Raw genomic sequence first — 17,904 nt, 5'->3', positions numbered from 1 at the left:
AGTCGGTCAATCGTGCATCCAGAGTTTAACTTACTGAATCTCTATAACAAATTTCTGCAATGGCTATACTTGTTACGATGCTTCCAAGTCGGTGTCTGGGGCTTGTTTTAAGAGCAAACCCTTGTTTGTGGACATTGTACGCATTTTTAAAGTTAAAGAGGGTAATGAACTCTTTCGCCAACTATTCTTGTTAGAACGCATAATCAGTGTTAGGGGGTCAACTTATTTACATATAGCTAAATTATATCATTTGATTAAAAATAAATGTAATCAGTTACAGTCAGTGAGAAAAATAATTAAATTGCGGTTAATTATGAAAATGTTACATCTGAATATTTTTACAGATTACAGATTTCATTGATATATTTCATAAACCACCTTAAATACTCTAAAATATGAGTCAGATGTTTCATGAGTTAAAGACGTATGCTTATTTCCTATTTGGCCAATGTATATTTATTTGTTAAATTGAACCGATTTACCAACCGTTGTTAGATGCCATGGCATTCCCCTTCATAGGTGTGCAAAAACCTGATTTAAAAACAGTATCATAGCTGTTAAACTTTCTTGTTGTGTTTTTAAATATGTATTTAATCTCCAAGCAAATCTGATTTCGTGGTGGTTGTGCTTTAAAATGAAATGATCACAATCCTAATTTAAGTGATGAAGGATTTGAAAAGTCTGACGGTCATTAGTTGTTGAGTACTCTAATGTTAACCCCTGTCCTGTTTACACATTTCAAAAGATTAACGGTTGAAAACATTACAAGTCTTAAAACATGTAATCAAATGTTATCAGTTACATTACTTTTTAAACTTTTAGATTTTAAATGGGTTAATTTGTGATCTATAACCTATTACAACGTTCATAGTAACTTCCCCAAAACTGTACGTAAAATAATTCCACCAAGGTCTCAGCTACAGCTAAACGTTATAACAAAAACTTAAGGTCCTTGTTGACAGTTTTGTGAGGTGATGTGTGTGTGCGTGTGTGTGTGTGTGTGTGTGTGTGTGTGTGTGTGTGTGTGTGTGTGAAAGCAGCATGGTTTGGAAGAAATTTTTTTTAGCTTATATATGTGATTTTACTACAAACTATAAGCATTCTAACTAAGAAAACACAATATGTTTTTATTTTTTTTCCAACCAAACCGTTTGTTTGCAGTTGTTAAAGTCGTAAGAATGTTTATTGTTATGAAAAGAAGGTAAGTTATGCTAGATAAATAAGTCTTTTTTATTAACCACAATGCGTTTATGAGTTATGTATTTGTTCTGCTTCATGTATGCAGCGGTTACCATACACACATTCAAGAGAAATGCGTCAACTCAATTGTTTTAAACAATCTAAACCATTTAGCCTATCCTTAAAAACCTCTTACATTTTTTTTTTCTTCACACATCTATTTTCATCTGTCTCTGGATTCTTGTTAAAACACTTGAGTGCTGACATGAATCCTGCATGAAAGCTAAAAAATTATACTTTTTAAAAACTATTTTAAACATCATGGTTAACAACACCATTTGGAAAGTGAGAAAGGACGTCTAATCTATTGTACACATTTCTGTCAGACATTTGTACCAACAAACACTTTTGGTTTCAAAGAAAACTTAGGACAGCTCATTTTCAATCTTATATAGATATGTTCGTGTTTGTGACCTATTTTGTTTGTTTGTGTATTTTTTTACTTGTTTGAGTGTATATTAGTATTTATTTAGTTTGCATGTTCATGTTTTCTGTAATGTTTACATTTGTGTGTGTGTGTGTGTGTGTGTTTATGATTGTATGGTTGTGTTTGTGTACTTGTTTGCATTCTCGGTACATTTATGTTGAGTTTGAAAGATCTAGGGGTTAATAAAAATTCTAAATGTAACTAAAATAAACTAAATTAACTCGAATTAAACTACATATTCCTATATGGTCTGACTTGTTAAAAGTTTTCACGTCCATTTGACCAGTAAATGAACTTTTAGCTAACCTCACGATCACAGGCCTAAACCATAAACATTTTATGGTTACCTGCAGCACACCATTTACAACACCAGAACCCCCGGAAAACTAATTAGATAACAGTTGAGTTGCAAACCCCAAAAACCTTTAGATGTTTTACAATCTTATCTGACATGGTCGTAACAGTAAACACAAAGACATCAGATTCCAGACACCAGACGCGTTTCTACGCACTACTTGAGATGAAATATTTAGCCTCTCCTGTAACGTTGTTAAAGTTTCTTTGGCAAGAAAATCAAAGACATTCCAAAACATTTCATTCCAGTTAGATTTGTGTATGCCTAAACGCATGTTTTAATTGATATAGCAACGATATAGCAATGATAGAAGTTAATACTGACAAAATAAAAGACGTATTCAAGGATTTAGCCTACTAAAGTATGTGTGAGTGACTTATTAAAATGAAATAAAACAACAATTTTTTCCAACAAGGAATTTTTGTTGAGATGAAAATAAAATGGTATAGGTTAACCTAATTTTAAAGTAAAAACATCGGTCTAATATTAAAACCAGGTAGAATGTTTTCATCAAATAAGAACTGATGTGTTTTTATTAAAAACGTTACTTTGTTTAACTCTTTTAACATACATTTAAACCTTTGTGACCAACGTTATTAGGGAGGTGTTAGGGGGATGTGTTAGTGGGTGTTTTTTTCTTTTTTATTCGTTGCTTTAAACATTAAAAATATAAAGGCGTACATTACTGGTAGATTTACAAATATGGTCTGAGATTACACTCAATTTTCGTTCACACTCTGTACATCATAAAACAAAATAAATGTAAAATAAATAAAACAACACTGAAGAAAAAGATAAAGAATGAAAAAGTAGGGGAGTAACAGATTTTCACATTAAGAAAAACCAAATCCCCCAATGAAGAATACAAAAATCTTGCTTTGAGACTTTTCATTTCTTTTAACGTCTCCAAATACATCACAAATTCCTCTTTAAATGCCACTAAACGTAAGGATTTTGAAAAACATACATTTATGAATGTAGAATTTCGTGCCAGAAGTTAATATTGACAAAATAAAAGACATATTCAATGATTTAGGCTACTAAAGTAAGTGTGAGTGGCTTATTAAAATAAAATAAAACATCAAGGACTTTTGTTTAGATGAAAAATAAAGAGCATATAGTTTTAAAGTAACTCATATACATAGATGTATCTAAAGATCCTGAAACAGGACACATATGTTCCAAGTGGGTAGATATAGAATACCTGAAAGAACATCTAATCATCCGTCTGTTTATACTACAGAAATGATTGTCATATTTTTGGCTCTTCAGTGGGTTGAACACATTAATATACCTAAAGTAGTCATATGTTCAGATTCATTTGCAGTACTACCAAGTTTAAAGTGTGGCGAATTTTCAACAAGACAATTTGTCATTCATTTTACAGAGTTTGTTCAGAATACAACCAAAAACAAATATTTATTTTGTATAGATACCTGCACATATAGGAATAAAAGGTAGTGGATCAGATAAAAACATTAAAATGTCAGACATCAAATTTAATGAAAGGAGAATTTTGGGGATAGAAAGGAAGCTCTCGCCATAGAATTGGACACATTGCACTTAATCAGTCATTATTTATAAGAGGAAAAACATGTGTCTGGACTTTGTGTTAAATGTGATCTTCCTGAATCAGTTGAACCTATTTTAATAAAATGTAAAAGATATGACAACGAAAGAATACAACTTACTTACACTTAATATAGAAATAAACCAGATCTCATTTTAGAAAATGTTAAATAAAGATGTGACTATAGAAATGTTTCAATGATTAAGTATGTCAAAGAGTGGATAAACAGGATTTAAAGAATCACTACTAAGTTTGTCACGTTTCAATCTGAGACGAGATATTTCTTACCTGTCATATTGTTAAATGGGTGATACTTTTAACTACATATGTATGGTTTAATTACTAGATAACACGACACAAACTCGGCAGAAGGAAAATGTGTGTGTGTGTGTGTGTGTGTTTGTGTGTGTGTGTGTGTGTGTGTGTGTGTGTGTGTGTGTGTGTGTGTGTGTGTTTGTGTACTTGTTTGCATTCTCGGTACATTTATGTTGAGGTTGAAAGATCTAGGGTTAATAAAAATTATAAATGTAACTAAAATAAACTAAATTAACTCGAATTAAACTACATATTCCTATATGGTCTGACTTGTTAAAAGATTTCACACCCATTTGACCCACTAAATGAACTGTCAGATAACCTCACGATCACAGGCCTAAGCCATAAATTTGAAATTGCCTTTGATCCTTGATTACACACAATTTTTTTTTTAAACTTTAGCCGTCCTGCAGTGCACCATTTAGCTACAACACCAGAACCCCCCGGAAAACTAATTAGATTACAGTCGAGTTGCAAACCCCCAAAAACCTTTAGATGTTTTTACACCCGCTGATGTCTAACTGATATGCAGGCGACATCACACAGACACCAGATGCACGGCACGGTCACGTTTCGCTGCACGACCTGAGACGAGATATTTCTTCCCTGTCATATTGTTAAATGGGGATGCTTTTAACTACATATGTCTGTTTTATTTACTAGATAACGCGACAAAAACTTACAAATTGGACAGAAGGAAAGTGTGGATGGGTGGCTGGGTGTGTGTGTGTGTGTGTTAATTGTCATAGCTTGAGAAATTAAGCTTGACAAAAATAAAAGATATATCGACGGCAATAGTCTAAATTTAGACTAGTCGTAGATTAGAGTAATTAACTTAACACATTAAAAACAAATAATGCTTTTTTTCAGTGCTGTTTTTTATTATTATTTTTTATTTTTTTAAGACTAAAAGTAAATAAAAATCGCATAAAGCTACATCATTTAAAAAGTACAAATTTATCTTATGTTTAAACGGATTTAAAGTTTTCACTAATTAAGGACTGATGTCTATTTATTAAGAAATACTTAGTTTAATTATTTTAACATTTAAATCTATTTGACGCTGCTATCACGCCTACAGCGGGGCAGTCTCTAGCGCCGGAGGCGTGGTTTTTTTTCCGGAGCATTCCCCGAGCCTCATTCTAAGTGTGTCAGCGATGATGTCAGTATCGCTCAACGGAGATGCCTTGACACTTTGCTGTGAGATCTTTTTTTCTTTCGTCTAACTCTCTGTCAGTAACACTCTCGATTTTTAAAGTTGTAGTTAGTGGTAAAGTACAACATAGATTTGATTTGAAGTATCTTGTCTGATGGATTTTATTTTTGATCCGCGTAATGCCTACCATATTTTTTCTTTTGTTTTTAACTTTTTATAACATCGTGACAAACACCAAGTTTTCTGGTTTGTATCGCCGCTTTACATTCATTTCTTTTTTAGTTTGAGGTAAGGTACAAATGCTAAATGCTTTCTTTTCTAACTGGTAACAAAACACCTTTTTAAATTTTTACAAGCTCTCACATCTTTTTCACGTGTTGCTTAACGAAAACACATCTGATAGTTTTGACTTGTTTAGTTGTTTTAGATAAATAACCAGTAACCTATTTTTTTTTCTTTTTTATTTGTTACAACTTTAACAACGTTTTACACTTTTCCAACTACGAAAACAATCATTACATCGTCCCCATTTTGTTTGTGTTATAACCTTTTTTTCTTGAAATGCACTGTGTACTTAAAACCTTAATAAAAACTTCCCTTATACCATTTTCATGATTTCATCCCTTTCCACTGTTTTAAAAAAAAAGCACATAGATTCCAACACATTTTCACCCTCCCTCACCGAAATTCCTTCTTAGGGTCGTAAGTTCATATCTAGGTCACCGGGGTGTACACGGAGGGGAGGGGTGGGGGTGTACAAACAGGTGTCCAGAACAGATGGCTTTTATGACCCTCATCAATCAAATTTTTGACACATGGTATACTTTATCCTCTCTCTTACCAGGGCTCGACATTAACGCTTGTCCACTTGTCCAGGACAAGTGTATTTTGTGATAGGGCAAGTGAAAGAGAATTTACATTCAGGAAACTGGACAATGAAACGGTTTGCACCTTTCTAAATTTGAAAATATGTGTCTTTCTGTGAGTGAGGCGGCAGATTTTGAGCTGCTGCTCGTTGTAACTGCTTGGTCTGTCCTGAATTATTTAAAATTTGCCTATTAAAGTTTTGTTTTTGTTTTTTTTGAGCGAATTTGAGTTGTGGTATGTCAGTGGAGAGCAAAAACTGTAATGTCGACACAAGAAGGGTCAGATGAGTTCTGTGAGGTCCTGGTAAAATAAGGTAAGTGAATCTTTATTATCTTTTGAAAAGAGTTATATTGTTACCAGAGTTTAGAAATGGGTCACTTCAAGGACATGTAACCTGCAGAAGATAAATACCTGTGTGTGTATTTTTGTATTGCTTTATCACAGATGCTCAAGTTAGATGCTCATCTGATGTTGTGTTGCTGGTAAGTTATGTGTTAATGTCTGTCTTTTAGAGATTTGTCCACATTTTCCTTATATGAATCCAGGTGTGTTATATATGTTTTTATTCTTATAATAGTCTCAAAGTGTTTTCTGAAATATATAATTGCAAATGTTGGTACAATTTAAATGAATTAATGAAAATTTATTTAAAAATAAATTAGGTAAAGCAGTGGTTCTCAAAGTGTCAAGGTCCCTTACGCAGGGGAATAACTAACTTAAATATAAATTAATGTTAATACATTTTAATTTAATCTTTGAGTAAGGTTTTTTTTATTTATTTAAGTACCGTACAGTTATGTAACTTTTGTCACAACCCATTTTAATATAATTTTATTTAAGTTTTTCATTTACCTGTATGTAAGCACAGTGCAGTGTTAATGTTCAAACTGTGTATTTACAATGGTAAAGTGGCAGACAACAATAAATATTCTTATAAAAAACTGCCTCATTTTAAACTGCAGAGCTGTAGATGAATAGTTAGGCCTACTATGCTGCTGAAATTTAATGTTGGTCATTATGGTTGTACTTACAATATCTGAAGTGGTACTTGGTATAAAAAGTTTGAGAACCACTGGTTTGAAGAATTTGTATAAAATGAAATGATGCTTTTTAAGAACTTTTCAGTAAACTATTTCTTCTTTCCCATGGTAGAGTCATGAAGGATCCAGCTTATTCATGAAACACTGGTAAGAAATTGTTACTGTATTTGTAATCTGCTACATTGCACTGTCACTTCTGGTGGAGATTCATTGAGCTTTTGTGATAGGTTGTGATTTTACTTAGTATAATAAACATGTACTTAATTAAAAATATATAAATATGCTATAATATATGGAACATCACACGACCAGAAGTGATGTTTTCCCAACTTTCAGCTCGATTGCAAATGTGATATTAATTTTATACAACTATAGTTAAATAAACAAGCAATATTAACTGACTTATATTTTAGACTAATTATGGATAGTTTTTGCTCCATTTCGCTCACATAAATAGTTGTAAGCAAAGCCATGGCAGAACAGTCCCGCATCTCCAAACAATGTTCAGCCTTCTTTCGCTACTAAATTAATGAGTTAATGATTCAAATGAGTTAATTTAATGAGTTAATGATTCAGTGAGCAATTTAGGAAAATTGTTACTATCTTTATTTATTGAATGAATCAGCCGTTTGAACGAATCAGTGAATCAGCGGCAAATGTCAAAAATATGCTGATTAAAACAAAGCACTGGCAAGACAGTTTCAGAATAAATTACATTTGTTCCAAAAAAAGAAAAAAAAGAATGATTTATTTACTTGTCTAAAGGACAAGCTCATGTCAAAGCTTAATGCTGAGCCCTATAGGCCTACTATTTCTAAGAAAAGCGAATCCATGATATCTTATCTGTGACGTAATTTAAATTTTTTATTTTTGTCAAATGCAAACCACATAATATGGGTTCCTGCGTGTTTTTAACACAACCTGATGTTTTCTCAATATAGAAATATTTTTTTCTCTATTTCTTCTTCTTTTAAAGAGAATAATAATGGCAAAACTGCTTAATAATTTCAGCTTTAGTGCGCTTATTATTTTTTTTATTGTTGCTTTGGCAAGTATGCCATGAGTATAAAAAAAATGAGCATAGATCCTTTATTCACATTTTACCTTTTACTTTATTATTAAATTATATTTATTGTATACATGAACGAAATTATCTCCTTTTAGTGAAGTTACCATTTTGCACATATTCAGTTATCTTATCAGAAGTTTCTCTCACCGGACTGTTGTCCCGCCAGGCGGTTCATAATGTAAGACTTCCCCGTACGGTAGAGTCCCACCACAGACACCACCACCACCGGCTCATGGATCCCATCTAGAATTTCTTTGCCCTCTTTCTTCACATGCAGCTTCCCATTTTCATCATTTTCAATGAGACACACCGGAGCAGACATAAGCCCTCCACACGCCATGACTCTGCGAAAGAAAAAACAAACAAAACATAATGATTAGCTAGTAATTGCATAATCACACACAGAGAGAGAAATGTATGTATATATATATATATATATATATATATATATATATATATATATATATATATATATATATAAACTGAAGAATAAAGACAGGCGGACCGTCAGCAAAGCGATTTGTTTTAACAGCAGAAAGCGAAGGCTATTCAGTTATTAAATACAGAACCGAACAAACTCGATTGTCCGAGGCTCCTCCCGTCTTAAATTATTTATTTTTGTTCCATGAGTCTTTTGCAAGAGTGAAAGTGAAAATAAGCTGGTTCGGTTCGCTCGAGATAATGGCTACATAGGCTTCCCAGAAATCACCCGCTTAACATAAACCGCTGAACAATTGCTGGGTGTCAGCAGTGTCGAAAATTATAAATAACCCAAAAGAGGTAGTTTAAGCACCACGTGAGCCCATTAAAATAATTTCTATTAGAACAAATGCTTTTCTTTCTGCACATCAAACAGTGTCTACCTGTGGGGATAAAAAATAATAATAAACAAAATCCCCCCGGGTGATGCTATCCCACCAACCACCAAAAGAGCCAACAAGAATAACAAATAAGTAAACATAAATAACTAAATTAAAAATATTTTTATTATAAGAACAGCATTCATACGAAACAGAATACCTTTGTAAAATTATAAATATCTTTATCATAAATGTTGATAAATTTAAGCCATTCTTGATTAAAAAAAATAATTTCAATAATTTATTTAAAAATAGATATTAATAATATAACACACACACACACATGTATATATATTGTATTTTTATTTCACATAAATCCTGATGTTTGGATCCTTCATCAAAGATTCCTGTTTTTTTTTTATATATATACAGTTTTAAATATTGTTAATAATAAATATAAAATGTTTGTTAAACAGCAAATCAGCATATTACAATGATTTCTGAAGGATCATGGAACATTTTGATCACAGCAATTAATTACATTTGAACTGATATTCATATACATATACATAGAAAGCAGTTATTTTAAATAGTAAAAATATTTCACAACTTTACTGCTAACATTTCTGTCCCCATCACTTCTGAAATGATGGCCACGCCCCTGCCCTGCTGTCTCTGGGCTAAGCCTGGGATAACTACTCACCCTTGAACCGCCCCTGGCTGACTTTGTTCACGAAGTCAATTCTGCAGCAGCATGATTTACAGGAAATCTCCCCACTTAACGACTTTCTGGGAGGGCAATCTGAGACGCATCTGACCACCACAACCCCTTAGTATTTATGCACAAGCTTCAGTCTGAACCATCAGAAGGCAAACAGAGGTAAGATCTAATTTTTTTCTCCTCTTTAAATTGCTTTAGCATATATGATAAATAAAATATCTTAAAACACATAGTAGTCATACAGTCCAATAATTTGAATTCTAATAAAAACTGGAAAAAGAGCTATAAATGATACTGTAGCCAGGGGGCAGCAAAGCGATGCTTAAACAGCTACGAAACACATATTCTTCATATTCTCCAGTTATTCAACTGTGGAGAAATTACACTTCTGTATTGCTATTATTCGAGCTCTAATGCAAATGAATGATGGGAAGTGCTTCTATAGAAAAAAAAAAGAATAGTTATGACCGTAAAATAAAATTTCTATCTAAATAAAAGATAATCATGAATATGTTTTATTATTCTACAGAGCCTACAAGCAGGGTTTGAGATAACTGATAAATTGTTGTTTTTCATCTTGAACTGAATTTGAAAAGACTTTCACTTTCTATTCCTGCATTATGGATAGGCCAGTGAGCATGCATTTTTTCCCAGTCCATACCTTGCATAGAGCAGAGGACTAGAGAAGATGTTTTTTAGCTGTTTCTCTTAAACTGTATGTTGATGCAGTGGTTTACGCAGTATTAAAGATTTGCAATTTTTCTTCAATTACTGCAGCAAATTTATAAACATTCCATGTGGACTTCACCTGCCTCTAAATAAGGTAATCGGTAATAATTAATTATCACTTGAGCAAGAGTTGTAATACCATGATGCAATTCGTCACAGCTATGCTGAAACACAGGCAACAAACTGTCTCAATATATGGCACACTGTAGGGTAAGTCTATTTCATTTTGTCTGTATGGTTTTTACTTAGGATCATGTCTTGTAGTAAATACATGTCTGCTCCGGTGTGTCTCATTGAAAACGATGAAAATGGGAAGCTACACGTGAAGAAAGAGGGCAAAGAAATTCTGGATGCGATCCATGAGCCAGTGGTGGTGGTGTCTGTGGTGGGACTCTACCGTACGGGGAAGTCTTACCTTATGAATCGCCTGGCGGGACAACAGTCCGGTGAGAGAAAAATGTTGTTATGTTAATATGATAGTGAGAATATAGAAGCTAAATGTGTGTACATCTGTCAATATCTGAACAGTACTGCATAATAATAATGTGATTGTCTCAGGTTTTGCTCTTGGCAGCACTATTGAATCAAAAACCAAAGGCATCTGGATATGGTGTGTCCCTCACCCTAAAAAAAGAGGACACACTCTGGTGCTGCTGGACACAGAGGGACTTGGTGACGTGGCGAAAGTGAGCACAGTCACGAATCACTAACTACTGCTAATAATTTCCCAGTCTCAGTTCGCCATAAACACCTAGGAAGGAGCAGCATTAAGTTGTATTGTGTTCTGAATGAAGTTGCTTTGATCTAAAGACACTCTGTGTTTCAGGGAGACTCTAAGAATGACGGCTGGATCTTCTGTATGGCTGTTCTGCTCAGCAGCACATTGGTGTACAACAGCCGTGGCACCATCGATAACACTGCAGTGGAAAAGCTGCAGTATCCTTTAACTTGCCAAACAAACCACTTCCTCTTTACAAACCACTTTACAAGATGATGTTATTTCTTAATGTGCTGCAGCTATGTTGCTGAGCTTGCTGAGAACATCAAGATCAGGTCAGCAGAAGCAGAAGATGAGGAGGAAGGGGAAGATTCTGAGTTTGTGATGTTTTTCCCATCATTCACCTGGGTTGTGAGAGATTTCACCTTGGATTTAGAAATTGATGGGAAAAAAGTGACAGATGACGGTTACCTTGAATTTGCCCTCAATCTGAAGAAAGGTATTTTAGACAGAAGTACACTGACACATTTTGCAGATGCTTTTTTTACAACTTGCATACTTTTCCAGCTACATTATCAGTTCTTGGTTCCCATGGGAATCGAACCCATGATCTTTGCATTGCTAGAACCATGCTCAACTGTCTGAGCTAAAGGTAGGCTTAAAATAGTTAGTTGCCCATCAGATGGATTAATTTCTTTTCTGGAGCAGAATCTGAATTTAAAAATCATTGTAAATATAAACAGGCATAGGCTTACTGACGCATGATACAGTATGCGTTCAGTGTGATTTTTGACATAACCACTGATGCATGCAATCTAGACTACATACTCAACTGGTATGATACAGATGTTACAGATACTGCAGTACACACAATACATGCATCAGCTGTACGCATTTGTGCAAATCAATGATGTTCTCTTTTCAGGTGTGGGTAGGAAAATTAGTGACTACAATCTGCCTCGTGAATGTATCAAGCGTTATTTCCCTAGCCGGAAGTGTTTTGTGTTCCCGTTTCCTGTTACCACCCAGGAAAACATGACACGCCTAGAGATCTTACAAGACAAGGACCTTGCACAACAATTTCTGGAGGTCACGGGGCATTTTTGTCACCATATTTTTGTAAACAGTGCTGTGAAAAGACTGAAAGGAGGACACATAGTTACTGGCCGATGTGAGTGTTCTACCAAATGAAAAGTTTAGTTAATTTCAGTGTTTAAACACATTTCAGATACAGCATACTCTTTTGATAATCAAACAAATAAAGAAACAAATTAAAAATGTATTTAGTTAAACTCTTCACCTGTGGTTTGAAGATACTGTGGAGCATTTATTGTTCTCTTAACTTTTTGTGTATGTTATCAGTGCTTGGCCGTCTAGTTGAGATTTATGTAGACACTATCAGCAGTGGTGAAGTGCCCTGTCTGGACAATGCAGTGGTTGTTCTGGCAAATCAAGAAAACCAGGCAGCTGTTCAAGAAGCTTTGAAAGTATATCAGAAAGGGATGGAAGAGGTGAGGCATGCACATTCTGATTTAGTTCAGTTGATTTTTATATGGTAATGTTTGTTAATGTGTATTTGGTTCAATTAAATGAGTTTATGTGGTTTAAGGTCAAAAACCTTATTTTCCACATATTGTACATTATGGTTTCTCCTCTATTCCCCGCCTTTCTGAAATGCATAGTTTTTACAAAGCTCATCTTTCTTAAAAGCGATGTGTACACTGATTGGCCAGCTATCCAGTGTGTTGTGATTGGCCGAATGTCCCAAGTTTGTGACGGAAATGTTATGCCCCTTTCCATACGGTGTCTTGGTCAGTTTTTACGCGTTGCATTGCATCGCGCCACGTAAACATACAACCATGTCTGCATTAGTGATCAGAGAAACAACAAACAACAAGCGCTACTCTACACTGCTCAAAACTAGCATTTGAATCATCAGTGGCAAATACTTTACATATGTAAACATACTTACAGACTGTGAGTCAGAACAGCCGGCATTGTAGTTTACTCTCCCAGAATCAGGAAACAGTCCTCCATAAAATGTGCAGCGTAAATCTGAATATTTGGATTGAACTGTTCTGGAACAGTGTTGTAAATACAACTTAACCACACTTTCGCTACCTCCATTTAAAACAGATGTTAGCATAATTCGATAGCGAAAAATGCTTCCACCATGAAATTAATAAGGTGCAAGGCTTTATTAACATGTACACCTACCCTAACCCTCAACCTAACCTTACAGTAGGAGAAATACAGTGTTGGTAGCAAAATCTAATAGATAGCATTATTCCTAAGAACACCAGAACACCGGCAGATGCAACAATACCACAGCGGGACACAGTTACACCTTTTTTCTTTGCTTCAACATTTGGGGGTGTTATGCAAATCTTCCAACACTGTGACATAGACATGTGGGGCGTGTTTAAACAAGGCGTTTTAGGAGGGCGTGGACTAGTCTTAACTTTTATAAAAAATATCTCTTTGGGTTTGAGATCTTAGTCTTTGGAACTTTAGAGATCTTTTCTATTCCAGAACAGCTAGTAACACTCCAAAGAGAAAGGAAAACTTGAAATCGCATCCAAATGCTCCTTTTAATAATCCCATTCAAATATTTTGAATATGTCTCCAAAATCAGAACCACCCATTTTGGCTTGAAAAGTTTCAATTAATGCACAAATACCCTTCAAGTAAATGCACACTATGTTTTTACAGGTGAAAAATATGTTACCAATCAGTATAGAATATTTGACCTGTGAGCACCAGAAACTCAGCAGTCTGGCCATTTCTCAGTTCACGAAACGCTCATTCAAAGATGAAAAAACGGAATACCTGAAAAAACTGGAGGTGAGTTAAAAAGGCATAAAATCGACTCATACTTGTACACTTATGCTTGCATCCTAGTTTATATGTAACTGGGAGATTAATGTCATTGTAATGAATGGGAATAGTAGCTTTCTGCAAGTATTATAGATCTCACTGGATGTGTCAAGTTAGAGATTGTTTCATGTGTTGTCTGGTTAGCACATAAATTACATCCATGAGATTAATGCAACTAATTCACACAGCAATGTATACAAACACCATTTCTTATACTTTCAGCCTTTGTGAAAGTTTACTTATGTATGTTTGAGATTTATATTCGCTTTATGTGTTTATAGGAAGCTGTATGTATGTGCTATGCAGACTTGCTGCAAGATAATCAGATGGCATCAGAGAAAAAGTGCAGAGACCTGCTGAAGAATCTGTTTGTGGACATGAACAAACGGCTGCAGGATGGAGAATACAGTCAGGCTGGAGGATATGAACTCTATAAAAGAGACAGAGACACCATTGTTGAACAGTACCGCAAAGAACCCAACAAAGGTGTAAGGGTAAGGACACTTTCAGTTTCTATTTGTGAGAGTAAGTGATTCAAGTGCATCTAAACAATAAGGCTCTCTTTATATCTGGCATTGACATATGTTCTGTAGATGCATCTGAAGTATCTGATTTTTTTTTTTTTTACACCAGGTTACACAAAAGTGCAATGTCTATTGCCTATTTCAAATATTTAAAAAAATCCACATGACATGTATATGATTATTAGCCTCATTCATTATAACTGAATTTTGTGGTTAATGAAAGCACATCTGCATTTACACTTTAATTGTGTTCACAATCCAGTCTAGCATGTCCCCAGTACTTGATTTTAAGGGGTCATATGAAGCTTTTTTAAAGATCATTATTTGGTGTACTTGATGTAATAGAATGTCGACATGCTTTAATGTAAAAACACACATTCTTTTTTTAAAATCCTGTTCATTATTGTAGGTCCTCTATGCCCCGCCACTCTCAAACTCATCTTTCAAAATAAATGTAAAGACTGTTAATACTGTCCTTAGTTTTACCATCAGTTCAAGCCCGTAAGGGGAACAGAGTGGAGTGACAGACAGATCGTGTGTGTTTGCAATAGACAAGCCACCGTACTCTCACACACAACACACAAAACTCTGCATTTAAACAGTCAATAGAAAATACTTAAACTAAAAACAAAACATTCTTACAGTAGCTGATTCTGAAGCCCAGATTGCAATGTCGTAGCAAAATCAGAATTACATCCTCTTCTAGGTTCATGAAACGGCCGTCCATAAAATGCATGCTGTTCTGTTGAAAATAATCTTAAAGATTCCTAAATGCATTTATTTTCAGAAGGCCAAATAAAGTGCTTTTGCTTTTGCCTATAGATACACACGGCATCTCCCTGACATGACTGCTTCAACACTAACTGCGGTTACTGAAACCACACCTTCTTTCTTTGTGTGAACATTTGGGCGGCATTACACAAATATTTCCACATATTTATGTAGAGGTGTGGAGGTGTGTTTGATTGAGCCATTTTAGGGGGCGTGGCAGAGTCTTAACTTTGATAAAGAACATCTCTTTGGATTTTAGACTTTAGTCTTTAGCAACTTTACAGATCTTCATTATGCACCAAGAGCTTGTAACACTCCAACGAGATAAGAAAAATGTAAATTGCATCATATGACCCCTTTAAGAACCACTGGTCTAAGATATGTTTATGTGCAGGCTGAGGCTGTGCTGGAAGAGTTTCTGAAAGAACGGGAACCTGAAGCAAACAGCATCCTCTGCATGGATAATAAACTCACTGAGAATGAGAAACAAATGAAAAGTAAGTTTATATTAGGCTTTTTGAAGCACAAGATGTAGCCACCTTAAACACTTAAATCTGAATTGCTTAGAGTTTAAGTTATCACCGATCATTTCATTCTCTTTCTATCTTGACTGAATGTTCAGAGCAGAAGGAGAAAGCGGCTCTTCTGGAACAGAAGATGAAAGAGGAAGAGGAGAAACGAATTGAGAATGAGCGAATGATGGAGACTGAGAAAGTGAGGCATGAGGACATGGTTAAACAGATGCAGGAGAAGTTCAACAAGGAGCTGGAGCAGCAGCAGCAGGAGAGAGACAGAGCCATTGAGAGCAAACTGAAGGAGCAGGAAGAGATGTTTAAGAATGGCTTTAAGCAGAAAGCTGAAAACCTTGAGGAAGAAATTATGAAGTTAAAAAATGAAAAGGAACGCTCAAGAGGTGGTGGCATTTTTAAGGACTATGTGATGCCGTTTCTTTGCCCTCTTGTAGAAATGGTTCCCAACCTCCTCATGCAGAGATCAATGTTGAAAAGCCTGACAAAGGGATTGAAACGTTAAAACCCAAAACACAATCATTGTCTCATCCCTTATGAAAAAGAAGTTTATTCAAGTGTGCTATAAGTATAATTCTTTTAAACTAAAAATAGGAAAGTATCCTTTTAGGTTACTCTTTATTTACTTCTCAGAAATGGGCTTTATGTACTCCTCAGAAATACAGTATACTTAAAATGACATTTAAGGATACTTGACTTATACTTAAAAAAAAAATCAAAATATATTTGAGCTTTACTCCTAGAATCCATGTTTTTAATATTATACATTAGAGGGCGCTAGTACACATCTTCTGCACAGAATTTCAAAAAAAAAGAAGAAAAAAAAAGAAGTTTTTAATTAGTAAACTATCAGTAAACCTGCTATATAAGTTTACTTTTAGTATAATTGCAGTACAAACTACAAAAAAAGAAGTAAACTAGTTGTGTTCTCAAAGTTTGCTACTGTTATACTTAAAAGTATACTTTTATATATAATATAACATATTATAAGTGGGCTCATTTGGTCCCAAGGAGTATTGAAACAGTACAGTTACAAGTATAGAACACTGATATTTGTATACTTGCTACATGAAGTATACTTAAAAATATACTTGAACTTTACTTAAGTATACTTAATAAACTTGAAGTATACTATTTTTTGGTAAGGGATATTTTCCATTCACTGACATATCTCAATGGCAGGTTGTCTGATTTTGAAGCCTTTAAAGATTTACTAAAGCATGCGCTCTATAGAGCAGGTAGTAAATGAGCTGAGCATCCTGAACATATGCACCATTGAAAGTGCACAATATAATGTCTTCACTGTTAGCAGCACCCTAAGGATTTGTAAAATGCTGTGGTGTGTTTTCCAGTGCACAATTCATCGTTAGGATAAAAAAAGTAGTCCCAGCTCAAACAAACAACTGATGGTTGGGTCGCTGAAACAGATTGCAATTCCATTACTTGCCATTAGTGGTGTAGAAATTAAACACTGCATTCACAAAAAACATTCACTGGAACTGGCACTTTTTGAAATCCAAAACATGCCTCTGTATGCCGCTGATGGGATGAAAATGGGAAGTCCCTTCCTAAACTAATTCCATAAGTGGAGTGAAATGAATAACGTTTAAATGTGTCAAAATAGTTCCAGATTCTGAACAAGACTTACTAAATGTTGTAGGGAGGAACAAATGTTCCTAAACCTTAGACTAGACTATATCAACTATTAGCAGTTACAATTTCTTACAATATTTGTATAAATGGATTGGAAAGATAGTGGCTTTTTTTTTTTTTTTTTTTTTTTGGAGATGCAAAAAGGAAGTGCTTTGAAAACATTTAACGTTTAAATTGATTTTTTTTTTGGTTCCTGTATTTGCTTCAAAAATGTACTTATGTTGCAATACAGATTTAGTGTAATAGGCCACACATGGTCAAGAAGGGGTTAAGGGGTTATTGATAAATAGCAAGCTGAGATGTGCATATGATTTAAAGACAAGGATGCTCAGCCCCAATATTATGCAGTCTGTATGATCTTATGAAAATGCTTAGCTCTGTAGAATCTTAAATCATCATGACCAATCCCCAGATCAGTATAGCAAGTCAAAGTGAAGAAATCTTTAACCCTTAATGTATTTTCATCCTAATGTAATTTGGTCCTCAAAACATACAGCATATTTTGTGGCATAACATTCCAATATTGTACAATAAAATTGTCTTTCT

At 34.5% G+C, this 17,904-nt stretch overlaps 2 protein-coding genes across 5 annotated transcripts in view; one reads left to right on the top strand and one right to left on the bottom strand.

Annotated features, from left to right (window-relative positions):
- Positions 1–9,610, bottom strand: part of LOC127934208 (guanylate-binding protein 1) — a 25,235-nt gene extending 15,625 nt beyond the window's left edge. Inside the window, exons 1-2 of one of the 3 annotated variants that reach the window (XM_052531459.1) lie at positions 9,542–9,610; positions 8,186–8,382 (exon numbers count right to left, since the gene is read on the bottom strand). In XM_052531459.1, coding sequence (XP_052387419.1) covers positions 8,186–8,378 — 193 coding nt within the window. In that variant the 5' untranslated portion in view covers positions 8,379–8,382; positions 9,542–9,610. Of the gene's footprint in view, positions 1–8,185; positions 8,383–8,543; positions 8,706–9,541 lie in introns of those variants that run through there. The other 2 variants (XM_052531450.1, XM_052531442.1) reach the window with 2 other exon arrangements.
- On the top strand, positions 9,578–17,904 carry LOC127934195 (guanylate-binding protein 1-like). Of its 2 annotated transcripts, XM_052531429.1 has the most exons (12): positions 9,612–9,718; positions 10,337–10,382; positions 10,538–10,734; positions 10,847–10,974; positions 11,115–11,224; positions 11,306–11,505; positions 11,932–12,177; positions 12,369–12,517; positions 13,719–13,850; positions 14,165–14,377; positions 15,573–15,675; positions 15,801–17,904. In XM_052531429.1, exons 3-12 carry the CDS (start codon positions 10,542–10,544, stop codon positions 16,208–16,210), a joined length of 1,884 nt encoding a protein of 627 aa, XP_052387389.1. In that variant the 5' UTR covers positions 9,612–9,718; positions 10,337–10,382; positions 10,538–10,541; the 3' UTR covers positions 16,211–17,904. The 2 variants fall into 2 exon arrangements, with proteins under 2 accessions (XP_052387382.1, XP_052387389.1); XM_052531422.1 differs by lacking the exon at positions 10,337–10,382 and having other exon boundaries at positions 9,578–9,718.

This window comes from Carassius gibelio, chromosome A2 (genome assembly GCF_023724105.1).
Source record: "Carassius gibelio isolate Cgi1373 ecotype wild population from Czech Republic chromosome A2, carGib1.2-hapl.c, whole genome shotgun sequence".
NCBI lineage: Eukaryota > Metazoa > Chordata > Actinopteri > Cypriniformes > Cyprinidae > Carassius > Carassius gibelio.
Note: the sequence above shows the minus strand (reverse complement) of the source record. Positions and strands in the feature narration are given on the sequence as shown.